Consider the following 27,683-nt stretch of genomic DNA (forward strand, 5'->3'; position numbering starts at 1 on the left):
CAGGAGATACGGTATTTATTCTGCTGGGGCTTTAATAAAAGCAGTCCTATGGACTGCACCTTCTGCTCTACAGAAGGTTTCTTTTATGATATTTATTCTGATGATCTGTTTCCTTCTTTTATAATATTAGACAAAAGTGTTCAATGATAAAAAAGCTGACCTAACATTCTAAATTCTTCAGTTCCTCTAAGGTTACTGGCTAAGAATTATGAGAATACAAACTGAATATCACATATGTCTAACAACAAAAGTCTGAACTTCCTTACCTGAGAAAAATTGAGACCGTTCAACGGATAACATTGTTCCTCTACTTTTTCCACTGCTCCAGTCTGCTTCTGGAGACGTTCTGCCTCCTGAGCCAGATACAGATCTAAGACAGGCACCCCCCGTGACTTGATGTCCACCTCAGTCAGAGAATTCACCATCAGCATGACCCAAACGGGCCTTTTCCTCTCCCAGTTGCCTGCAATGGCATTGAAGAGATAGTCTGCATACAGGCCTTTGCCTCGTTGATCTGGTGTCATCCAGGAAGGCATCATCAGCTTGACATACTCCAAGTGGCGCTTGAGTCGGCGATAGAGGTCCCTGGGGAGCACATCCTGAAGGTTCTTGCCCTGCGGTAGGAGCTGGCAACTGGTCAAAGCAGAGATTGTGTAGGGATCTGTGAGGTCCAGCTCAAAGTAGACAACATGACTCTCCTTGAATGCTTTCTTAGAATTCTCAGGGATAAAATCCCAGACTCGAGTATACGGGACATGAATGGTACCAAAAAGGTAAGATGGTGGTTCTCTCTTTATAGTCCACAGGAAGGAGTTCAGCTCACGTTGCTGAAGGAAAGGAAACACAGCAGTGAAAATAAATAAGGCTGTATGTGGGGAAACAACATGGGGAACAACTAATCATTAAGTGAGATGGATGAGTGGCATAGCCTGTCATTAAATTTACTGAAAAAACAGTAGATTGGGTACAAATCTTGACTGAGGCTAAGTTTCTAGTGCAAAAATCAGGAAGGCAGGGAAAAATCCAAAAAAATAAAACAAAACAAAAAAAAATGACTTCATTAGATGTTAGGTGAAGTTCTCATAGTAGCATTGGTACAACTGAAATAGAGAAGTGAGCAATAACTGAGAAACGAACAGAACACAGTTACTGATTTCACTTAGAAGAAAATGGACTGAGGTTACAGAGCATTTTCAAAGTGCTGTTTAAATTCATATATTTAGAAGGCTTTTTTTCTTCTCTAATCTGGTACATCTCTAATTTCTTTTGTTCACTACTCCTTATTCTGTGTTTTGCACAACACTATTTATCCCAAAAGGAAACAGAAAAATACTAATAGTATGTATGTAAAAGAAAAGAAAAAAAGAAAAACTTTGATATTATACATCAATAATAAACCCTCTTATAAAAAAGCCATGGCCACAGCATCTCCCAATAAGAAAAAAGACTGAGGATGCTGCAAACAGCCTTCAAATGTCCATAAAATGTATTTTATAACTTTGAAAATCTCATAGGAGATTGATATTAGCAGCCTACAGATCAAGGCAAAGTGATTTGGGGCAGGGTCTGAGGGTGAAAAAAAGGAAGCCTCTTTTATTTGTTGATCAGATGAATGAAGATAACTGAAAGTCCAAAGAGGCGAGAAGTGTCACCTACCCACTTAAAAGCAAACAATGAGTCCTAAAAGCTGCCACAGGCATGGAGGGGGTTAGGAAGGTCAATAGGCCTTTGTTTTAAATAGGCCTGATCTGTATGTGACAAAGAGCACACAGACAGATCCAAGTCTTTCGAAAAGGCATTTTACAATGAAAAGGCATCGCCCCCGGGCCCACTCAGAATTTGATTAACGCACGCCCACCCACTCTCTACCCCTTGTTTTCAGATCTAATATAAGAAAGGTCCCAGGATGAGACAAAGGCCTGCATTTTGTTAGACTGTCCTACGAAGAGCACTCCTACTTGCTCCCAGACTCAATACTGCAACTTTAAAACCAGACATTGTGGTTGCATCAGAAAAAAGCAGTTTGTGCCCTTAAAAAGTGGTTTCTCACATAATAAATTTCTCTGAAACCCGTGGCAAAAGAGACGCTGTAGAACTGGAACCCAGTGAAACCTAAGTAGATGTTACAGGAAGTAGACTTTTACAGAGCTGACACTTCAAAGCAGGTGCGTCAAACCTGTGGCCCATGGGCCACATGCAGCCCTGGACAGCTAGTAATGCAGCCCCACAAGACCCTAAACTTTAAGCATTATTTACACACACACACACATTATATATTTTATATGCGACCCAAGACAATTCTCTTCACTCAATGCAGCCCAGGCAAGCCAAAAGGTTGGACACAACTGCTTTAAAGCAACATTTTTGGCACCAGGGACTGGTTTCATAGAAGACCATTTTTCCACGGTCGGGGGGGGGGGATGATTTTGGTTTCACTCACTTGCCTGCCACTCACCCCCAGCTGTACAGCCCCCTTCCTAATAAGCCACGGACCAGTACCTGTCCAATGCCCAGGGGTCGGGGTCCCCTGCTTTAAAGGATGGGTAGGCAATGAGAATTCAGCTATTATTTTTTTTTGCATCGGGTCTAAACTTCCACACTCCTAATTTCAATTAGGCCTTTTCAATTATGAGTAGCCTCAGGCCTACAGATAACACCCCCCTTCCCAAACTGACAGCACAAGCCCCTTTTCCAATGTTTTCTCCATTGCTTAAAAGTCTCCCATCCATCTGAACAAAAATAACTCTCCTTGCTAATGGAAGTTCAACAAAAGTGGAGTTAAGTCTGAGTTTTCTCCTTGGCAAATGGGTTTAGAAACTGATCATAGGCTTCTACCAGGTCCTTCACTTTCCCCATACACATCAGATGGTGGTGGGACTACATGCTTCCTCTCTTTTGTGGAGCTACACAAAGCTTTACCAGCTCAGTATGGTTATCTCCACAATACAGTACACTCAAAACAAAAAGTACCAATAATCTGAAGCCACCTATAAGGAATGTAACACGTATCACTATGTGTTTGCGTTTAATTCTCACATATTAGAAGCAGGAAGCCCATTGGTCACACTGAGCACCCGTGAGAGAAGCTGCAATTTAACTCAATTTTTGAACCATATTTATTCCTATTGTTCATTTTTATATGTGACAGGTTTCTGTGCCAATGAGAGAATGATTAATATATGTAGTTGTAAAGCAGGGGTGTCAAACTCAATTTCATTGAGGGCTGCATCAGCATTGTGGTTGCCCTTGGAGGGCCGGGTGGGTGCGGCCAGGGTGGGTGCGGACTACTGGGTGGGCGTGGATGGAGTGGGTGTGGCCTACTGGGTGGGTGTGGATAGAGTGGGTGTGGCCTACTGGGTGGGCATGGCCAGCTCTACATCGTTCGCGTCAAGGGTGCCTGTGGGGGCCTGGGCAGGAGTGGGACAGATCTGGGGGTCTCTGGCAGAAGGGGGTGGGACTGGGGCAAGCACCAAGGCACGGTCCATTTCTTCATTCCTCACAAAGGGTGACACCTCCCCAGCATGCACCCAGAGGGCAGGGCCAACACAGCAGGGGCTGGTTCCTTGCTGTTTCTAGATGGCCTTGTGGAGCTAAGACTGAATGCATTTCAGCATAGATGGCCACCACAAAATTGTACATTGGCTCCCGGCCGGCCTGGGCCAAAGCCAAGGCAGCGGGGGCCATTCCCTCACTGTTTCCAGGATGGCTTCGCGGGCCACATGAAACCACTTCGCGGGCCGCATCTGGCCCCCAGGCCTTGTGTTTGACATGTCTTTTGTAAAGTATTTAATTTTTACCTTTTGGAAGATCTCATGATTGGTTTCAACTGCAATCGACATTAAGTTTGGCAAGAGAAAAGATGGGCAGTAGAGGATTTTTGTCTTTATTGAGATCCCCCCCCCAAATCTTTTTAGTGAGGGATTATCTTAAATTTAGGATCACAGAACTACGGAACTGGAAGGAGCATATATGCTAGTTATCTAATAACTTTTATTTTTAAAACAGTTAAAATAGATGCTAAGTTTATTCAAGCTACAGCAAGAAAAAGGTTGTATTTATAGATCCAAAACAGGAAATAGCATTCCATTCACACTAGTTAACACTTATTTTTATTTTTACTTTCCTTAAACGTTACACTGCAGTTTGGCAGAAGTATTTGCAAAGCAGCATCAGTGTGTTCTTCCAGGTGGTCTGAATTTGAAAATGCCATTTTTTAAAATGACACACCAAAATCTGACATTGTATTCATCTTCAAAAGCTATTTGACAATTATTGAATAGGGGCCACCAGGGCAATGATAAAAAGGAACATGCCTCAGTGTTGTCTCTCTTATTAAAACATTTAGATTCCATTTATTCAGGTCAACTTCAGATACAGCAGAAAGACTGCATCTCTATCGTTTCCCACAACAATGTCAATAAGAGAGGTCTAATGTGGAAAACTATATTACCTTAGATCAATGCCCCCCAATCTTTTGGGCATCCGGGACCAGTTCCGTGGAGAAGGTTTTTCTGTAGACTGCTAGGAGCGTGTTTTCACATGCTGCCTGTATCCCACAGATTGGGCTTTGCTTGTTTGCGCAGCCCGGTTTCCAGCATGCCGCAATCAGATGCCAGTTGGGGGGTTGTGGACCCCTGCCTTAGATTATTTCTGCTACAATTTATTTATTATGCTTCTCTTCACCTTCATTCAAGGAAAGCCAGTTTGCTGTAGTGGTGAAGGCACCCAACTAGTAAACTGTGAGTCCTGCCTTAGGCATGAAGCCAGCTGGGTGGCCTTGGGCCAGTCCCTCACTCTCAGCCCGAGGAGGGAGGCAATGGCAAACCACTTCCAAAAACCTTACCAAGAAAACTGCAGAGACTAGGCCAAGCTGTCACCAGGAATCAACACTGTTGATTCCAAGTCAGTTTACTATTATTAATAATTTATCCAAGAACTAAAGATAAAAGCTCCTGGACAATTAGGTACTATAAGCAAATTTCTTGTTTAAAAAAGAGTTTAACAACAAAAATATTTTTAATAAATAACACAACAATGAATCAAAAGATAAAATTTGCTATAGAAGTATAAAATTGCTAATTTCCTGGAAGATTTACAAGAAAATCAGAATAGTAGACTAACTGGAAAAATTGCGAGGTGGGGGGTGGGCGGGGTCCTAAAAGCAACACGGACAAACTGCTTCAATACTACTCTCAAATGTTGTCCCAGACAATGCTTGCTATTTGCCTGCAATCAAATATCCCATAAAGCCATATGGAATAATGTCACAATACTAAGTGACAGCATTGTAAAGTATTATGCTAAGTCACATGCAAAACTCATTAAACACCTCTCAAGCATGTTGCCTAAAGCACTGAAGTGCTGCAACTCTCCAAGACTTGAGTGCAGTTTTTAGAGGTTCCACAGATTCTCCAGGCACACCTATGAAGCACAGGTGCAGCCACCAGGATACTGACTGTACAGAAGCAAAGATCAGGTGAGGTGGAGATGTACAACTGACTATGCAATGCTTGTGAGAGGCCCCGATATTTTCACATTTCAAGATGTAGAGCAGGGGTATCAAACTGCCGGCCCACAGGCCGGTTGCATCATGCGGAGGCCGCGCCCATCCCAGCTCCGGCAATGCGAAAAAAGTCACAATACATTTGATACCCGTGATGTAGAAGTACTTTGCCAAACCCTCAGAATGCACTAAGAGTCTCTTGAAAAAGAAGAGGGGAGAGAGGAGAGGGAAAAGGGGAGGTTCCCGGTTCATACAGTTCCAGGTATACATTCTTCATTTTGAAATAGGTAATAACAGTGCAACCACACCTCAACTTCAGGGTTAAAAATTAGGACTGTATAATCTGGAGAGTGGAAAATGATGGAGGACATATCCAGGAGACCATGTTTAGGACATACATGGGTATATATGAGTGTATCAAATTAAGTGTTGCAGCATCTTTTTCTTATTTTTAAGTTATTATGGTTCTAATTTGCTAGCCATGGATGCTAAAAAAAAGTGCATGTTGTTATTTTTATCTTATAACATTTTCTAAGTGAAGTGGTATTTCTTATCTTCAAGAGAAAAAAAAAACCATATTGCCAAAGAATCAGATTCCATGTTATTCCTGTAACAATGGTGGTTCTACACTTTGAGTTTAAAATACAAAGCTATTTATCAGAGTTTTAATCATAATCAGGGACAGCTAACTGACTTAATTATGTGCTTCCCAATAAAGCTGTATGTCCCAATTAAGTAATGCATACAGCTATTCTAAGGCCTTCCACCTCTAGTTATTATGTCTTGGATCTAAAATTATCAGCTTTGCTGTATTCCTCCATAAACTGACCTGCTACACAACTCCACACATTCTGGAAGATTCCTTTTGGTGACCTTGAGTTTGCTTACTGTCTATGAACTGGAACAATATGCATTCCGAACTAAAGGTAGAAAAAGCAGGAAGCAAATACATAGGTTGCCTTTAAAAATCCCACATTTTATTCTCCTTTGATCTCACCCTTAACATCTGGGTGTTTGTCTTAAGTCTGTTGAATGTCCAACCCAGATGTAAGACTTCTGGCAACATCAAGTCTCTAGAAACATTACGCTCAATTAACAGTGGGATAGCCTCCACTGAATATATTTAAGCAGAGGCTAAACCATCAGTGATACATTAATCTGGGTTCCTGTTTGAGCAGGACATTGAATTCAGAGGCCTCAATGGCCCCTTCTAAGTTCATGTTTCTAAGAAGCTGATTAGTCAAAGGTGATTTTCTGGAGAGAGAAAAATATTTCATACAAAATAAATTAATTCAAGACCTCTTCCATCAACTTAAATCATTTGAAATCAGCTGTCTTTTTAAGAACAGTTAAGTTACATTATCCTATTTTGAAGGAAGATCTTTCTTTAAAATTCATTTTGACCATAGCTTCAATATGTTACAATTTACAGCACCTATAAAAACAAAATCTTTGCACAGGAAGTATACTATACAGCTTTTGGAGATTATTGTAAGTAAGTGGCAAGGTCATTTTGCCACAAACTAAATAGAAAGACCATTAAACAGTGGAATAAATAGCCAACTTCTTGTTCCAAGAGCTTATATTTTGACAGTACAAAAGAAAGAATAGGTATAAAAGTGGGGAGCCAGTGTGGTGTAGCCGAGTCTTCTCCAACTTGGGAGGTGATGATTGTAGGATGATAGGAATTGTAGACAAACACTTTAGGATGGCACTGCGTTAGTGAAGTCTTCTGAAACCTTAGCTTAACAGTTGCTAACTGAAATAATATTTCGCTCATTGATATCACACAGAAATTAAGTTTGAAAAACACATGGTTTGAATAAACCACAATGGGTTGGGTTCAAACCTAAACTATGGTTGGTGTACATGATACCATATTAAGCAAAAGCTAGGGGAAAAAAATCCAGGTATGGGTATATACAGTAAGGAAATATGGCCTCTATGCTCTCAGTTTTGAAGGCCATGTTTCACAAGGTTTTATTTATTTATTAAGAAATTTTATTTTAATAGCTAAGTAATAAAATGTAATGAGTTTCTATTAACATAGTTAAGTCTTCTGGTTCTCACTCAAAGCGTACAACTGCCTTTGCCATAAGACAGAGGTCCCCAACCTTTTGGGCACCAGGGACCAGTTCCGTGGAGAAAGGTTTTTCCACGGACCGGAGTAGGCGTGGTTTTGTGTGCTATCTGCATCCCATTGATGGGGCTTTGCTTGTTTGTGCAGACCGGTTGCTGGCATGCCATGGCCCAGTACCAGTCTATGGACTGGGGGTTGGGGACCCCTGCCATAAGAGAAAAATAGCACAACATGGTTTCAAACCAAAACATCACTACAAACAGTTCTTCAAGACTTGGAGACAGTCCTGGAGAAAATTAAGCACTTCTCAGACCTACTCTTTATAGTGGCAAAGCTAAGCAGATGTACTTTTTCTGGCTGAAAAAATACTAACATTAAAAGTGAAACAAATGTGATTAGTCATAGGTAAAATTGGGCTTTAAAATACAAACCTAACACAATGAAGCTGTTCCTTCACTGCACAAACACTCAAAAGTAGAGGAACTTTCAATCCAAAGTTAAGCAATCTCAAGTCCCATTCATTGGCAAAGAAAAAAGAGATTGAAGCCAGCACGGAACTTGCTTCTTCCTGCTGATAATTAATATTCTTTTGACAATCTGGCTTCTGTAATAAAATATGACTCCATCTGGCAGAGTGAAGGTGAGACTGCTAACACAAGAAGCAAAGCAAGAATCACACAGTCAATTTATGGAAGCTACATGAATGAATGATAAATGAATGAGAGGTATGTGCACAATTCAAGGACGTATGTTCAAAACACTGAATATAAGTTTTAATTTTCATGAATTACCATTTATATAATGTGCTATAATGTGTTCAGTTCTTTAGAATTATTGTAACAATAACCTTTAGATTATAGTTTTCAGATATTACCATACTGAAAATAGGAAGCTAACATGTGAGCATCATAAATGTAACGGATAAGGTTAAGTGATGTGAAAGTCTGAAAAATGGGCTGTTTTTAAATATTTCTGAGAATATAGGATTATGAAATATGTTCTAGCTTATTCATTTTAAAGAACAGCTACAGCATAAAAGAAATTACTGTATGTTTGGAAATAGGATAGATCAAGAAATAAATCAGCATGTAAAAGCACAAAGAAGTGACAAGCTACAACTATGCTTGTACAACTTTCTAAAAGCTACAAGCTACAACTTTATCAATGCAATTGATAAAGAACTAGAAACAGAAACTGCTGAGAGTGATTTTAAAAATGAGACATTTTATGGCTAGCTGCTCAAACTGTTGTTGTTTTTTAATAGGCATGGTACTTTAGAAGCTCACCTAGAACTTAAGGATAATGTGTACACTAAAGAGGCTATAGGTAAAGTTGCCTCTTTCCCCATCTTTACCATAATCTTGGAAAAGGAACATTTTGCCAAGTAGCTTTCCTTCTCACCTACTTTCAGTCTAAAAGAATGTGAAAATCAGATAAAATTTTAATGTAGGCATCACCACGAAGAGCAATCACTAAAAAGGGTACAACTTATCATGTTGTTGTAAACTACCGAAAATCGCTTAGTTGAAATGGGTGGTATAGAAATTTAATAAACAAACAAACATGGAAGCATAGTCCCATAACTATTAATTCCAGATGATTCAAATCAGATCAAGAGCCGAAATGGTCCAAAGTTGGGCACTTTAATAGAACACATGGTCAATCATTCCTGGCTACATGCTGCCTGTTCTTTCGTGGAGCTACAACTATCTTTGATCCAATATCAATAGGAGCAGATTTTTAGAAGCTCAGTAGTCTTAATCAGATTACCAGACTTCCCTTTATCCTTTCAGATCAGCATTGATAGGTACAGTCACAATGGGGAAGACGGAACTAAACAGCTTGGAAGGTGATAATCAAATCTTACAAGAGTAGCAACAGAACATAAAATTTACTAGATAAGGATGTTGACACGGGCTTCTCATTTTCCATTTCTCATTTAACCAGTGGAACAACCTGCCTCCAGAAGTGGTGAATGCTCCAACACTGGAAGTTTTTAAGAAGAGACTGGATAGCCATTTGTCTGAAATGGTATAGGGTTTCCTGCCTGAGCAGGGGGTTGGACTAGATGACCTCCAAGGTCCCTTCCAACTTTATTATTATTATTATTATTATTATTATTATTATTATTATTATTATTATTATTATTATTATTATTATTATTATCTGAACGCATGCTGACTAACTTTTCCCCTTTCATAGTTCTGCCATAACATAACTGAATCTAGGGCAAAAAACAACAACAATCCATCTGGACATTTTTTCTGAATGTTATACATATTTTCTGGATATTATACATCTCAATTAACAGGCATATAAAAGGATACCTTTTAACCTATCTTCTAATTATATCTATAAAGAAACCCCTATCCTCAGTGACTTAACAAGCGAGTTCAGAGATCTGGGGAAAGTTTGGTCTATAGCAACATTCAAGTCTTCCATGAAATAAAATTACCAATATACTGTACTTGGACTAAGATATTTCCAAAGCAAATCCAGGGCTCAGCTTTGAACTACTTTGAAATAAACAAGACATAATAAAAATGCTAACCAAAACAGAATTAGATATTTCTTTTGCTTAAGGATTCAGACAACTGCACGGCCAAGACACCATGAGCAATTTATGTTATTTATGAAATGTATCTAACCACCTGAAACCAACCAGATTTTAGGCAGCTTACAGAATCCGCACAGTACATAGAAGGCATGTCAAAATAAAAATAATTGGGGGGAAAAATCTAAAGATAAAAGGCTAAAATTTTGGTTTAATGGGAAATGCTGCTGTTGGGTACACTTAACCCCAAGGGCCATCTAAGAATATCTGCTTCTGGATGGCCATGACAGAGGGAGCCATTCTTAAGAGGACAAACTATTCCAGAGCAGGGGAGATATTACAGAGAACTGTAAACATTAGCCTACTCGTGCCATTACTTCTAGTAGGTGGGAACTCTTAGCAGGCACTCCCTAGTTGTCTGGGTAGAATGGGAAGAAACTATTGAAGAAAGATGGTCCTGAGACATACAGGGCCTTATAGATGCAAACAACTCCTTCAGTTGCACTAACACTGCAGTATAATGTGACAGTACTATGACTGTCAACTGAGCACATATGCTGCTGTGTTCTGGGTGGTCTTCAACGACAGCCCCATACAGAGTGAATTACAATAAGCTAATAAAGAGACAATAAAGGCATGAACGACTGTATTCATCCTGTTCCAGGTAAGGCCACAGATGGTGCACCAGTCAAAGTTCTGCAAAAGCCCTTCTGGCCACAGTGTTCCTCTACTCTTTTGCAGTTGGTCCAGAAAGGCTATCTTAGTCAACAGCATCAAAAACTGCTGAAAGTTCTAATCTAGAAGGACAAGATTGGGCATGCCCACCTCCATTTAAGCCCCTTCATCTATGACACTGACTAGTTTGGTTTCCGTTTCATGTCCAGATACAGTATGAACTTAAATTGCTAAAAGTCCAGATATGGACTATGATAACCTTCATCGCTTCTGTAGCGGTAGTCCCATCACTTTCTCAATAACTTTCCCCCAAAAGGAAACTACCCAATTTTGTTAGATCCAGGTCTGGGCAAGCCAATCTGTCTTTAAGAGCTTCTGACATTTCCTCGTCCTTCAAAGAGCCATTGAGTTCAGCCTGCAACGAACTATTGGTGCCCTCCTTCATCACTTTGATTACCCAGGTGGAGCAGGGTCCAAATCAAGTGGTAAAGCTAAAGTTGCAGAGAACCTTGTCTACTTCATCAGGATCCAGAGGTCCTAAACTCTCCAAGACACGTCACCTCTGCCATTTCAGTATATTCTGTCTATTCAGCTTCCACAGCGGCTTCCATCCTTTTTGGAGAGATGGATGCAATGTTCTTCCTCATATGTGCCTTAGAGTACAGAACCATCACCGGAGCTAGTGGGGTTTTTTTGGAAGCCAAGTAAGTAACAGATGGAGCAATACACAGAGAGAAGCTAATTTTTTTTTTTAAAAAATGCCTATATTTGAAAGACTAGTGTGGCATTGCAAAGACCTGTCAATTGATATTAGCTAGCATCTGTTTTGAGTCTGACCAATACATAATGCTTGGAAATTTATTACAAGCCTTTGGGCTCACTGGGGACCTTAACATTGGAGACCCATGTGGAATGTCCAAATATGCCAATTCCTTGAATGTAGAGAGTAATATTCCCCCACCCTATATTTTGTCACAAGTGCCAGCTAACCTTTTACTGCTGTATGTAATAAATCCAGAAGTAGCATCTGTCTCCTTACTGTTGCTGCCATGTGGCTTGCCTAAGGCCAGCTAGGGATATGACAGAAGATGTAAGATTCAAACCAAGACTTACCTATTTATCACCCAGATTCTCAGACAGCATACCACCCAGAGAATGTGGACCAGCCATTAATCAGTGGCTACAAAAACATGATTAACAGCCCAGCTGTTACCCACCTGTGATTTTGATCCTTTAAAATCAGATTTTCAGCCTGGTTTAGAGCTCAACAGAGCTTTGATCATTCTGGTGGAGTTAGTTACACTGGGAGATACAGAGGGGAAGTGCTTGTGTGTTGGTTTTGATAGTCAGCTATGGATATTGTCAGCCATGGTTTTCTTTTAAGTAACTTGAAGGCAACTTTTCTGATAGATCCAATTGTTTCTGAGAGGCAAGTCTCAATAGATGTACTCTAAAGTTTTGTGTGCCTCAAAGCCAGCAACTTTTGAAGTCCTACAAAAGGTCCCCTTTTCTCCTGAATTATTCTTGGATAAGTACCTTCAAATGATTACGTGTTTTCTGGAGAACACTGATCTTTCTACAGTCATTTATAGTTTAGTAATCTTCAAGTAAGTAATCTTGCTGTAACATTCTATATGGGCAACTCCAAAACCTGAAGAGCACTGCAAAAGACTGTGAGCAGGTCCATGTAAACAATCATATTATGAAAGTGCTTAATTGAATGCAACACCTGTCAATTAGTTTCTAGGGCCAATTCACTGTTTTCAAAAATCTGATTAGACTAGAATCAGATAAGTTGAAATTTAATTACTCTTACAAACCAACTTGCACAATTAGATCATCAGGAAATAACTGCATGAAATCTCTCCCTGAAGCATTCATTATTTTGGATAGCACCGTAATTTTGTAGCAGCATTTTCAGCATTGCTTGGAATTGAACTCAAATCAAGTCAGATTTAATGGTAGCTAAATGCTATTAAAAGCAAAGGAATAGTTTCTGACTAGCGTAAACCCAGCTGATTTTATTAGCATAGCTAAAATGCTGTGTGTGCTTTCCAGGGACTAAAACCCATTCAATTTAGCAGGATTTACTTTTGAATAAAGTTATATGAGATAACACACTAATTTCTGACTAACTGTTGCTGGTTTTTTAAGCAATGTTTTAGTCTGTTGATAAAGTGCATATTTTAATTCTTGCTCAGCCATTGCCACATACCATTCTAATGTCACTCCACCAGACTGATTTCCCAGTGCACTGCATGATGCTAAATTAAAACTGACTTGCTTTCAAGGAATGTACTCAGGATTAAAACCATTTGAAAAGTTGCTTTCTGGACTTTTGCCCCATTCTAACCGTATGCTTGGATTTCTTTAACAGTCTATTTCTTAGATTTCATTCTTTATATTGCTATTATCAAGGCCCGCAATTCTGTACATAAGTTGCTTCTTAAGCTGGATGGAACTTAAACAAGGTCAGTATACATTTTGTAGCCATTCTTTTTAGAATTATTTTAAGAAACAAATGTGAATTCCCTGATATTAGTATATAGCCTGACCTGGTGGACGTTTTCTTGGACCCATATACATTCCTGATACAAAATATATACACATGAGTTTACTGTTCAAATGTACTTTTTTCCTGCAACTCTAGTTCAAATCTACACCAAAGTTCTAAAGTAGGGTTTTTTGACAAAGAAAAAAGATATTACAAGTTTGAGTAAAACTGGTCATGCCTTAATATTAAGACAAATAACTCCCTCCTACAAAGACTTGTTCAGAAGAAAAGGCCACTTTCAACAGTTTTTTTTATTTCCAACTATAGCTGCAAGCTTATACACACCTCTTTGGGGATAAGCCATTGGGTATACATCATCATACTCCCCAGGGTACAAAAACACATGGACAAGCCAGAATATGCACACTGTTTTGTTAAAAAAAAACTTTCATCCAAATGTTATATTTTTGGGACTGAATTAGTATTTCCAGGGAACAAGATTATAGAGACCATCCAGAGATCCGCTTGCTTTTTGCAATCTTCTATAGAATTCTCATGGGAGGGGGGGAGAGAACAGGGCACGTCTCTATGAAAAATGTGACAAGTAATTTTATTTAGCTAGTTCAGATGCCCCAAAAAATCAATAGGTAGACTTTTGAAAGAGAGAAAAAAGCAGTCTTTTCTTTCACTGACTAACACGGATGTTACCTAGTTAGGCTAGTGAAACATCTGCAAGAAAACAAGCAAGCTCGGAGAGCACCAAGGATCCCTCTCAAAGCAGCCTTTAACAGATTTAAACTTAGCCATTTAACAAATATTTCTTTTAGAAGAGATTAAAAAAAAAAATACAGAAGGAAGCTGCAGCTGCTGAGGTTCGTTTGTAATATAGGAATCTCCTGTCTGTCTCTGCTCCTCTCCCCCCCCCATGTTGGTAAGGTGGGGGCCCCAATCTTGGTAAGGTGCAATCTTGACAGTGCAAAAGAGGGATGAGGATCCAGAGCTTGGCAAAGGAGTGTCAAAAGTAAACAAAACTCAAAAGAGGCCGAACCAAACAAACAGCAGGCAGGCACCTCCGCTGAACCTTATCTCCCCTCCCCGCTGGATCTCATTAAAGGCACTCTAAATCCCATCAAGGGCTAATTTACACCCCGCCCCCCCTCTCTTATGAAGAAAACACCACCCGTGCTATCTCCAATCTCTCAGAGCCTGGAAAAGCGGTTTCTCCCTTCCTTCCACTCAGCTTTTTTTACACGGGGAACCCGGATCTGCGGTTTCAACTTTACAGCTTAGTCAGTTAGTTCACACACGCATCCATTGTGTGCTTCCTCCCGAGCAACTGCGAGGCGGGGGGGGGGGGACCCGGCTGACGCTTTCAACACACCTGGAACGGAAAGGGAGCAAAAAGATGCGCGTACTCTCACGTTTAGTTAAAAGTCCTGCATTAATAGGTGGGGGGGGGGAAGGAGGAGGACTTACTCTCTGGTAAGCATTTATCTGCCCAGACGCCGACTGCCTTCTACACTTTCCTGAACCCAAAGTGTTGTCTAAAGTGTTTCTGACAGCGACCCTCCGAGAAGACATCTCCATAACAGGTAGCTAATGATTCTCACGGCTTTATAAAACACAATGGGGTAACACTCGTGGGTTTGCCCTCCGCTGTGATTTGAAGGGAGAAAGCCTCGTCCTGCACGCAGGACTAGATAGGTGCGGCTTTAACACGCCTTCTAACAAGCCTGCCATCACCTCATCCCGCCAGCCCGGTTCAAAACCCAAAAGTTTTTTCCCCGCACATTTAGCTTTCCACCGCTCTACATGGGGGGGGGGGACTTGCACCGATGGATACACCTCGGGAGGCTCCCTGACCTTAGAGGCACAAACAGCTGGAGGTGTGCGCGCCCTCCTCCCTTGGATTCCCCAGAGGCAAACTTCCCCCTTCCGAGCCGCCCTCCCACCTTGGCCGGACGAACTCGGGAGGTGGGGTTCCTTCTCCATCCGGCGCTGGGTGAAATTCGCCCGCACCTCGCTCATCCCGGGGCAAGAACTTACTTTTCCGCGGCGTTCGCAGCTGGCGGCAGCGGGATCCCGGCTCGGCTTCGCTCCGACCAGCAGCAGCAGGAGGCAAAGCAGCAGCAAGCGAAGCTCGGCGTTGTGAACCACCATCCTACTTTACTCCACGCCCGGGGCACGAATGGGTGGGTGGGAGAGACACGAGGGAGAACGGGGGGGGGGGAAATCTCAATCACTCGGCCGAACTACGAAGAAGTTTGGGGGTGGGGGAGATTTTGGTGGTTCAGCTTTCTTCCCGCACAGATCAAAGTGTGTTTTTTTTCTTCTTAGGGCGCTTAAGGCGTCTGTCCTGGCGGCCCGCTCCCTAAATCAACCCCTAGCCAAGCCTTCCTGCCGCTGCCCCCACCTCTTAAAGGGTCTCTGTCCCAGGTTGCGAGGAGGAGGAGGAGGAGGACTCGCCATGCCGCGGAGGGGGGGGGGGAGGAAGGTCCCTCCCCCGCCCGATCTCTCCGTCAGTCTCTCGCCTTCCCGGTGCAAAGTTGCTCCAGGAGCAGAACGGCGGAGTTTCTGGAGCAGCCCCCGCGGATGGAGGCAGCAAGTCACAGGCTGGCGGGATTGGCCGCAGGAGGTGCCTAACCCTAAACTCTCCCGCCGCCGGCCGGAGAAGCCCTCCTCTTTTCCCCGCTCTGACCTCCGCCCCGGGCCCAGTTGGCCTCCTGCTGGATTTTCCGCGTAGTTGTTGCAAGACATCCCACAAGGGCTACAACCCAGCGCGGACTCCTCGGGGCGGTGGCTGTGCACACCAGGGCAGGAATAACGCTCTGAGACCCACATCGGGAAAACACAGAGCAGTCGCGGATTCATATAGGAGATCTAGGAAAGGCCATCCAGATAAGTCAACCCTTCTCCCTGTTAGACACAACTCCCTTACAGCCAATGGATCATCACTAAAGCCCTGCGGTTGTAGCCTTTGTCAACTAGGCCGCCAGTTTGGTTTTTAATTACCACACAAGGTTTTCAGATGGCATGGTTTGGGTTTAGCCTGTTTTCTGAATGTGGCCTATGCCATAAAAATTGGTTAAACAGATTCTGGCCTATGAATCAATGTGAATCAGGTCCTAGGAAGAAAGACTGTGTAAAACAAGGGAGTAATCAACTGACAAAGTTTGGGGAGGGGGGGGCAACTTGCTCATTCAGGGAATGAGTCTTGTGATGGGTTCAAGTCAGTGGCCAAATCCCTGTTTCACAGAAAAGATGATGAAGCTACAAGACAAATAAGTTGCACAAGAAAGAGGGCTCCTACTTCCCCCTCAACAACTTTGAAGTCCCTGGTCCTTCTTTCATTTCAGATAAGTCAAACTCTTGTGACAAATCCACTCACTGCACTGATTTACCCCTCTTTCAACAGCAGCCTTCAGAAAAAATTCCAAGAAAACAAGATCAGACTGTCATTAGCTGCATTCACACCATATGATTCAATCCAGAGTCCATTTGATTGAGATGGGTGGGAATAGAAATTAAATGTGTGGTTATTCCTAATATGGCTTGTTTTCTGGTCTGCTGTGGTTAAACCTAAATACTGGTTTGTAAATCATGGTTTATAGCAGATCATGTGTGAATACAGCCAGAAGTACCATTTTCTTGGGTCATCACTGGGTTATAATGAGTTAATCCTTTTAATTTAAAAAGTATATTAAGCAAATTGCTTATACCCTCATATTTTATTGCATCCCTCTGTGAGGGAGATGAGTAATTCTTAAATACAGGTAGTCCTTGACTTACGACAACAATTGAGCCCAACATTTTTATTGCTAAGCAAGGCAATTGTTAAGTGAGTTTTGCCCCATTTTATACAACCTTGTTTGCCACAGCTGTTAAGGGAATCACTGTAAGTTGTTAAGTGAATCATGTGATCATTAAGCAAATCTGGCTTCCCCCATTGATTTTGATTGTCAGAAGCCTGCTGGGGAGGTTACAAATGATAATCACATGATCCCAGGACAATGCAGCTGGCATAAATACATGCCAGTTTGCCAAGTGCCCAAGTTTTGATCAAGTGACCATGGGGCTGCTGTGCTGATTGTGTAAAAAATGGTCATAATTTTTCACAGTGCTGTTATAATGTTGAATGTCACTAAACAAATGGTTGTAAGTCTATCTGTATGACAATGAATACATTTCCTGAATAAACTGCAGTTGGCTAGCCTTGCCTAATATTGTGTGTCATGAAGAATAACAACTGGGTTCACACAAAATGGTAAGCCAAAACCAAATGAACCACATTATAGCTTACTCTGATATAGGAGCCTCCTCAGAGAATGAGGAACTTATTTCAAGATAGTTCCCCCATCTTGCAATTTGCTGAAAGCTACTTTTCCCCAATCTGTTGCCTTCTACATATGTTTGCCTCTAATTCTGATAATCCTCAGACAACAATGTTAGTGGAATAACAAGAGCTCAAGGCAAAAGAGAATGGAAGTTTCAAAATAAGCTATGTAAACATTCAGGAAAAAAGCTGAGAAATCTCAAATCCACAGGGCAAAATGTGTATTGGGATAAATCAAAAGGCAAAAGTTTAAATGCCTCAGATTATTCATGAGGATTTGAAAATTTGAAAAGCTTGTCAATTTCCTACTGAGTTAAACATAAAATGTGATTTGATATGAGTATTGTACCTGGACAAATAAAAATTCACTTAAAAGATAGTTCCCTTCTTAAAGGTACAGGGGGGCCAAGAGCTGGACTTTTATGGAATTTATATTCAAATAATTCTGCCTCAACCCATCCTTGATATTGAAGTTTCCTCATGAAATTGCTTGAATTTTTGTTTCTATTAGAAGCCACCACAAGTAACTGTGTTTTATTTTATTTATTAAATGTGTATGTCATCCATCTCATCATTGAGCAACTCTGAGTGACTAAGTTTATACGACACATTGTGTTATACAATTCCAAAGTAGCTAGTGACACTTTAAGTGTTCAATGCAAATACAACTCACAAAGTTAATTTGGTTCCAGTAGGTCATATGGGATGCTAGGTATCTTAGATCAACACTTTAAGAAACATTGACGTAGTGAGATATGTTGTTATAGTCCATCAAGTCATTACTGAGTCTAGATGACTGCAATATTTATAGAAGTGGTTTGCCAATACTGTGTTCCTAAGACTGAATGACGACAGCCCCAAAGTCACTCAGATGGCTTTTGTATCTAAGGCAGGACTGGATCATACATTCTCCTGGCTCCTAATCCAACATCTTTAAGTACAACTAGCTCTCTTAGTGGGATTTATTTTCAAAAAAATACTATATATCCTTACAGTCCAATTCTAAGAACATTTGCCCATATATGTTCTACTGGACATAATGTGAACGAACATGCTTTGGCTTGTATTCCTCTTATATTACAGATAGTCACAGAGTCAGAATGTTTTAGCTGAGGTAACCTCATTTCAATCAAGGGGCTAAAATGGTTCCTTCCTGGTTCCTCCTTCAGTCTCCTCTGCAGCCACTATATACCAGCTCTTTAAAATTAGATATGTTGTAGACACATAATCCTGAGAAAAGGACATGGCACAATGAAGAAAGTGCTACATCGCAGCCCTTCTTGTGAACATGTGATGTACAAAAAAACCCCAGCGAGAATAAAAATAGCTTTAATAATTAGAATAGAACAACAACTAAACTTTACAGGGAAAAGAGGTTTGTACCCAAGCATATTTTCACATTATAGAAAGAAATACTGTATTACTGTATTAGGGCAATATCTATCTTTTCATAAAAATAAGCTGAACATCTCCAATTAATTTTTGTCCAGACATGTCGCATTTAAAACATCCTATTATATGAATCTATATTAACTCAATAGTGTGCTATACGACACTTACCCATTATATTACACTATAATTTTATTTTTAAATGGTTTATTTTTAAATTAGTTTTTAGATTGTGGCTTGCAGTTTATGGTGGCTTATTCAACAAACCACAGCTTATGATGTGTGAATCAATATAAACTGTGTCCTTTTGAAATAGACATCTTATTTGCACAAAAGGAGCCTATTTATTACATGCAGCTCCTTTAAGCGTAGTTCAGCTTAGCTGAGGGTTTCCTGAACGTATCCAGGTAGCTTTTATTGACACCAGCACGCAAGTGCTATATATCGCTTTTTTCTGGAATATTGTATCCCTGTAGATACAAACATGTAAACTTTTTTAGGCTTGTTGTGGAAGACTTTCTAAAATCTGAAGGAGTTCTACAGTTAGTATTGCTCTTATGAATAAATCCTCCATGTTACTGCAAACTGAAATCTGATAGAGACCTTGCCATATCAGTTTGCTTAATCATGACATTGAATAAATCATAATTGGTCAGCTTGCCTAACACACAGCCCTAAAATATGGTTTATTCAGTAAGTTCACCAAGAGAGTAAGCCAAAACCCAACAAACTAAATAACTTGGTACATATGAGAGGGCAGGCTGCTTGCAAAGTGGTCAGCACCTGGGCTGCTGTTGCCCTGCCCCCTAGCCAGCATAGCAACTGGTGGCTAAAAAAGCTGAGCAGAGAGGTAACTATAGATGTAGTGGTGTTAGAGTGGTGGTTAAGAGGGAAAGTGGTTTGTGTTCATTTATGGAAATAAAGCCTGAAGCAGCCTAAGCCAAATGTTCTCCAGTAGTAGGACTCCCAAGGAGGAGTAGTGGAGCTGTAGTAGAACTGGGGGAAATGGAGTAATGAACAGTAAGTACTAGCCTTTAATTGCTTGTGTGTGTGTTGCTTAGAGACCTATGGGGTTGTGTTGGCTTCTCTGGGGTTTTGGAGTTTCAAAATTGTTACCACCCAGATCAAATTGAAAACCAAATACACAGAGAAAAGCAAAACCATTTAATACTGGGGGCAACTTTCTATCCTGCAGAAAACTGTCATAAAAAGTTAAACGTATCCTATTTTCCATCCCCTTCGCCCATCTGCTCAGTGATCCATGTTCACCCCATATATTTTCACTATTCTAGAAACAGTGGGTTCCATTTTCAGGGCAATTGATTTCCTCCATAATATTTCTCTGTTTACTATGTCAGATGCTGCACTAAGGTATATAAAGGCAGCAAACAGTTGTTTCCCCTTACATATTTTGTAATTAGATGATTCAATAATACACTTTTCATCTATCCAACTCTGAACTCTACTCACGAGGAACCTAGCATATATTTTAGCTGTAATACCTATTAAGCTAATAGGCCTATTGTTGGTAGGATCCTTTTTATTATGCTGAGTCTTCTTTCTCTTTGACATTAAAAAAGGCACAAGACAGGGATGTCTACTATCTCCATTATTATTTATATTAACACTGGAAGTTTTGAATAGAAACATCAGGCAATGGGGACTGGAGATAAAAGATGAAAAATATAAACTATAAGCATTTACTTGATCTCATTTTCTGATACTGATGTACAAAGGGTTGAAACTTAGACACTGTTTCTCAACTGGTTTTGAGATAGCAAATAGGCATGGATAATAATTTTCCAATTTCCCATTCCCTAGCAGAGATGGGAATCGACGGGATTCCAGCTACCAAGTGGCAGAATACAGCCAAATTGTGGCTTTTTGCTGACAACTCAAGTCCCGACCAAATTGAAGCAGCATAACTTTTTTCCTTACTTTTAGGAGTTTTTTTTATTATTTGCTTTTTAGAGACAGCATCTTAATTTATACTTAGGGGCATGCCACTGGGCAAGTCTTATAGCTGTTTTGATTTTTTTTTTTTCAGCAGGAGACATTAATTGTCAAACCAAGGAGGTCTACCTATATGGGCTTCTTTTGAGGTGAGGATTTGAATATTATATGTTTCTTCAACACGACACAAATTACTAAATGCATTGGAAACTGACTGGGATTGGCCATGAGTGATTGGATTTTTAAGGCCCAACTGACAGCATTCAGTATTGCCTTAGTATCTACTTTGCACCATATTACCCTTTTATTTTGACTCACCTCTGAATTGTTAATTACTCATCTATCAGTTGTGTTAAAAGATCTTAAATCTGATTTCACGCTCACTGGCTAATAATCGTTCTCCTCTTGGATGGACAATGACTTCCGAGAAGAGATTGGCATTACATCTTGATGCACAGATGAGATCTAATACACTGTTCGAGTAGGCTGAGTCAAATGTGTATGGTATATGGTAGAGGACAGGAAGACCTGGAGAAACGTTGTCTATGGAGTCGTGATGGGTCAGACAAGACTTCGCAATTAACAACAATTAACATACATAATTGTTATCCGTAGCTCCCCAAATCTGAAGATTACATTTAAAAACCAGTGACATCAAATTTAGACCAGCAGAATTATTTTTGTTATCTCTTATAAATCACTGTGGATGATTATAAAAAAATTTATTTGGCAGTAGAGTAAGATCTTGCAGAGATTGGTCTAGTTCAGCATAAAAATCACCAAACACAGGTAAGTCCTTGACTTGCAACAGTTTGCTTAGTGACCGTTTGATGTTACAATGGGACTGAAAAAAAGGAACATTTTTCACAATTATGACTCTCGCAGCATCCCCATGATCATTGATTTACATTTGGATACTTAACAACTGACTCACATTTATGATGGTTGCAGTGTCCTGGAGTCACGTGATCCCTCCCCTTTTGCAACCTTCTGACAAAGTCAAAAGGAAAACCAGATTCACTTTAACAACCGTATTACTAATTTAACACCTGCAGTGATTCACTTAACAAATGTGGCAAGAAAAGTCGTAAAATGGGGCAAAACTCAATAAATTTCTCACTTAACAACATACATTTTGGGCTCAATTGTGGTCATAAGTTGAGGAGTGCCTGTAATGTGATTATGGCTTAAGTATGCAAGGTGGCTATTTTCCCCAAAATTATTTCTAAACATATCCAATATTCAGAGTTATAATAAGGGGATGTATTTGGGCAGAATATAAACATTTACCAATATCAGCTCAAACTTTTTGTATCCAAATTTCACGGTCAGTATATGTTTTTATCCCCATAATATAGTTGTTCTCCTTGCCATTGCAATTTTTCCTTAGTAAGAATGCATAAGCCCCCAGAAACTCACCCTTTATTTTTTTTTATTTCTGGTCAGGGAGATTTACCATTATTGAGTTGCACTAGTTCATCCTCAGAAGCTAACCAAGTTTCTTGTAAGCCTATTACCCCAAATTCAGATATGAATCTCACCAAATCATTGTCAGCGGATTCACTCCAGCTGGCCATATTCCAGGTTACAATGTGTAAAAGTCTTTCAGAAATAAAATGTTCTGGGAGAGGTGTCTGGGTAAGAGGTGAAGGTTTGGGCAGTCAATTTGTGTCTGACACTAGGACAATAATGTCAATACTCCCTGTATTTATACAATTATGTGTAATTGTGTAACATTGTGATGCAATTCAGCTTTCCTCTCCCTAGATTGTAGAACTAAGGAGAAATTTCCAAACAGTGAGAACAATTAACCAGTGGAACAGGTTGCCTTCAGAAGTTGTGGGTGCTCCATCACTGGAGGTTTCTAAGAAGAGATTTGACAGCCATTTGTTCAAGGTGGTATAAGGTCTCCTGTTTGTGCAGGGGATTGGACTAGAAGACCTCCAAAGTCCCTTCCTGTTATTTTATTACTTGTGGACCACTGAGGTCAAAGTGAGGACTGTTAGGAGTATATCCGACAGCTTCTGCACTTCCAACTGGTGCACTGGAACAGCCTACGCCAGATATTCAAGTTTCCTTTAATAAGGCTAAGATGGAATTTTGTGGGTGCTGAACTTACAAACTCAGTGATTTGCGGGGCTAAGTTTGCAACCCCAATATGATTTTACTTTCTTCAGTAATAAAAGCTAGTTGTCTATCTGACTGCCTGTTTTCAATTTGTATAGAACACTCACTCATATTAATGCTGCTTTTATAGCCTTCTGCATAGGGCACAGAAACCAGATCAGTTAGTGGGGCACCTGTATCGTACCCTGTAGTTAAAGTTTGTGGAGCTTCCTCTAACTTCTTTAGTAAGTCCTCGGACTGGCAAAGTTCCAAAAGTGTCAATTATTTCTGCCTCCAGTGTTTCAGCTGCAATCTGCCCTTCTCTCTCTGCCTCAGGTTGCTTACCTAAATAGGCTTCTCACAAGGACAAGGCTGGTTTGTTATCTTGGCAGGACCAGGGGAACAGCATCCAGTCCATGTTTGTCAATTAAAGCAATAGTAGCCTCTTGATGTAATGACTTGATGAGGGGGCTATGTCTCACAAAATATATCCTATGGAGAATATTAGGAAAGTAGGCTTCATTTTGAAAAGCTTACTTGGAATTATAGAGTGTTTAAATGTCAGCAAAATTCACTTATGTAGATAGCCACTCTACTGAATGTAAGTCTATTGCATTGTACTAATATAGAAGTAGTTGACTTAAGCTGTAATATATTGCTTTCTTTGAACTCCATCATCCACTGTTGAGTCTATTAAGGGTGATTTGTAAATAGATCTGTTTTCAGCCCTCCTGTACCTCTCAGGATTGGAGAGGGGGGGGAGATTTATTTGGCGTTTGTTCTCTTTTCCTTATCAGTTCAGCTATAGTATCTTTGTTTTGGGTTACAACAACTTGAGGAATTTTGGGGCATAGGGTTTCCTGTTTGGACAAGGTAATTTAATTTATTGTAGAAGGATTAGGTAAATACATCAAGGGACTCTTTCAGTGATTCCGCTTTCACTTTTATTTTTGCTAAATGGTCAAAAATTGTTGGTACGGTCAGTTCGCTGCCCTTAAAGAGCATTCAGAAACTTCAACAGGTGCAAAATGCAGCTCCATCGGTAATAAATGGTACCGTTTGAAGTTGCAACAGCACTGAAAAAAGGGACTTGTGACTGTTTTTCATACTTATGACCACCCAGAGACACATGGTTGAGTTGGGCAGCTATAGAAATTGAATGAACGAATAAGTGAATGGATAAAATCGTAGTCAAGCCTACAGTTTGGCATTCCCTGTTGTCTCCCCTCCAGGTAGTAACAAGCCCTGAATCTGCTTGTTTAATGAAGCTTAAATATTTCCTCACCTTTTATTGAATGCTTTGCTGAGCACTGATGAAAATGAATTATTTTACATACTGCAGAATGACAATAATGTTATCCACCCACATGTAAAAGAAAGCTGGAGGCTTAACAGAGTCACAAGTTTTCAAGAAACACATTATGGACATTAGTCCATAAGAATTACACCCCCCCCCCCATTTTAGTCTCTATGTAACCAAAACTATAAAATCCAGATTTTTAAAATAATAATAATAATAATAATAATAATAATAATAATAATAATAATAATAATAATCAGAAAAAATAATCCTAAAGAACAGCATGTGTGCTTTCAGAGCAGCAAAGGACTATCAAATATTGTGTTTTCCATAAATGTGGGAAGCCATTAATTTTAGCCACTTTTTCATTGATTATCTGCCATCAGCTTGCTGCTAATTCTTAGAAACCACACATGGAGATTTCCTGTAGGATGATCTGCCCCATCCTGGTCCTTCAGGATGTTCCCAATGGTACATCCATCATTGCTACATTCAAATTTTAGTCACTATTGGATTTCAAATACATCCCAACTTTGGATTTTAAAATGGGCCATAAGCTAATAAAATGCCTTTCCACATCACCTATTAGCAAGTTAGGCTGAACTTCGTATCCACATGCAATTTGCAGGGTTTTTTTAAAAAATAAAATAAAATACAACACATACTTTGCAAGACACCCTAAGGAAATGAATAAGCTTTTCCTTTAGACTGAGGGGGAAGTGGGGGGGGAGGAAGGGGGAGGGAAAGTCCTGGAGATTATCTGCATTTGAAAAGAAGTTTGCTTAGAAAGTGTGATGTGGATTTCAAAGAAGCAGAAGCAACAGAGGCCTATTTACGCCCTTAGATAAAAAGGGTTAGCGAACTTTGTAGTATGTTACTGTATGAAAGCATTAGGTCAGCTGGAAGGGAAATATGGGGAATATATTACAAAGTGAAGTGGTTACATATAATTACCCAGTAGAATCAGGCACAGGCTCAAAATAAGGAAGAAAAAAGGATATTCTAAATACATCTTAATAATCGCCACCTCAAAGCAAGCTAAACAAACAAAATATCTTAGTCACTGAAAGGATGTGAGGAGATAACCTGAACAGGGACTGCTGAATTGGATTCACCCTCCTGCACAACTCTGTAGGAATCACCCCCCCACCCCCCAAAAACCCCTGACCTTAACCATTCTGTAGATTGAAATGTCAAGTCAGAAACAGGGCAGAAAAAAAAATCTTATATTCCTTTTTTTAATAGGAAAAAAAAACCCCATGCTTAAAGCCTAGCCAGTGGATATGAACGTTAGGCTAAAATAGGAACAAATATATAGAAAAAAGGATGAAGGTAAATATTGAAATGTTAAGATGTATGAAAGGAAAGGGACTGTTTATAATTAGGACTGTCTAGCAGATCACTAGACAGCACTCTGCCCCAACTCTGAAAGGGCAAATGGGACAAAGTTGTTACTGAATGCCCCAGCAGCAACAGCATTATGGAAACTGGAAGAACATTACTTGAAATTAAGAAGGTATTCAACTAATATTTGAAATACCATTTGCCATCTTCCTGTGTATATCATTTAAAGTGGCAGAGCCTACTGGCAGAGACAGATCTATACTTTGCTGCCAATTTTCCTTTGACACCGTCTTCCTCCTCTCCACCACCACCGTCTCCCAGCCATCATGAATCTTGATTTTTTTTTCAGATTTTCAGGATTTTGTAAAATAGAGATCCTCTTAAAATGGCACATAGCGAAACAACTCCTTTTATACTACCACAGATTGAAAACCTCAAATTTCAATTTGGAACATATATATTGCAGGGTTAGCTCTGGCAATGCATTCCAAATGTAATCTCTCTCTTTCAGAAGCTTCTGTTCAAAGACATTAACAAGAATGCCATCAGATTGGAGACAGCAGAAATCCAGATGATCTCAAGATGATCTCAAGGATTAGAGTTTGCCTATCTATTTTCTGCCGTCAAATGCTCACCTGCATTGTTGTAGCCCTGATCAGGTGAGCCCTGTTTTTAAAATGAGTTTTAATGATTTCAGCTAGTTAATTACTTTCCCATACTAGAATTTAACACAAAGCACCAAATATTGCCTTGTGACTCCAACTTCTATAATGCTTTGTCTGTTGGTGTTGTCAGCTGTGTTTTATCCTAGTAAGATTCTCATTTTCCCCTGTCAGTGTCGATTCTACTACTCTATCAGTGAATACGTCTGTGGAATACACAATGTCCCCACTGGGGCCTGCTTATGAATTTCCATTGCTTAAAGATGAATCTTTATCTCAGTCTTAAGTCACCAAAATATTTAATTTTTTGCATCCTGTTTAAGATAACAGCAGTCCAAAGGTTTGCTTTGGCCCTCTGGTTACTTCTTTACCACTAAGCTGTATTTGAGTCACTACAAAATCATGTCTTTTTCTTCAGTGGTGGTTGTTTTCCTTCTGTCAATTATGTGCTTCCTTCCTATTGACAAAGACAAGCAGTTGGGTGCTTAGTATAAGATTGACACAAACTATATCTCTCACCATGCAATGAAGCACATTTAACCCAGAGTCAACACAATTACTCACGCCCTCAAAGTTAATGTGTGCTTAAATGCTCCACTGAGCTAAGTCTCAACAACTCATTTCCTCTCCACCTCCCAAGAACTGCCTTTCCTTATACCCTGCTGCTGTTGTTTTCAGCACAAGCATGGGCAAAATTAAAAGAGGATAAAATAGGTTCACAGTTTCACTTTTAGGAATCATTATCACAGGAAAGTGCTAAAAAGGATTGGGTTAAACGGTTGCTGTATCTTTGGCACCTTCTGTCAAGGTAATTGTAATTTAATAGCTGACTGACAAAGGTGATGTATAGAGAATGAGTCAGCAGAGTATTTGGGGGGGTGATGTCCCTTTAAAAGACTGTACCTGAGGAGAATGACAGTTGGAACCTTGCACCTCACTTGAACCGTTTGAATAATAACTGACTACCTTGTATGATGTAAGCTCCCTGAATGTCGTTGTTTCATGTTGTCTGTTAAACCAGTTATTTTGATAAACCACTGCCAGATGTTTGTGATCCTATGTTGTCACAAGAAGAAAACAAGAAAAAGGCTGCCATAATTTATATTTTAAACAACACCTTTGAGTCCTCTCTTTTATGGAAATGATTTTTTTTCATGGACATATTGACATCTCTGGAGAAGGCTCTAATATTGGGAAAGGAAAGGTGGAAGGAAAGAAAAGGAGCAAACAATAGCAAGGTAGATAGACTCAGTTAGTCAGCAATTTAAGTGGACCATTGAAAAAGCTGAA

At 40.0% G+C, this 27,683-nt stretch overlaps 1 protein-coding gene across 1 annotated transcript; it reads right to left on the reverse strand.

The window, feature by feature from the left end:
* Nucleotides 1-266: 266 nt before the first annotated feature.
* LOC107292064 (metalloprotease TIKI1-like) lies at nt 267-22,558 on the reverse strand (the record flags this gene model as incomplete). The annotated part of the gene is made up of 2 exons (XM_029285074.1): nt 22,438-22,558; nt 267-865 (listed from the first exon to the last, which is right to left on the reverse strand). Coding segments are annotated over exons 1-2 (720 nt in total), but the record flags the coding sequence as incomplete, so codon positions are not given.
* Between the last annotated feature and the right edge of the window lie 5,125 nt (nt 22,559-27,683).

This window comes from Protobothrops mucrosquamatus, unplaced genomic scaffold, assembly GCF_001527695.2.
Source record: "Protobothrops mucrosquamatus isolate PMUCROS unplaced genomic scaffold, P.Mucros_1.0 scaffold1258, whole genome shotgun sequence".
Lineage (NCBI taxonomy): Eukaryota > Metazoa > Chordata > Lepidosauria > Squamata > Viperidae > Protobothrops > Protobothrops mucrosquamatus.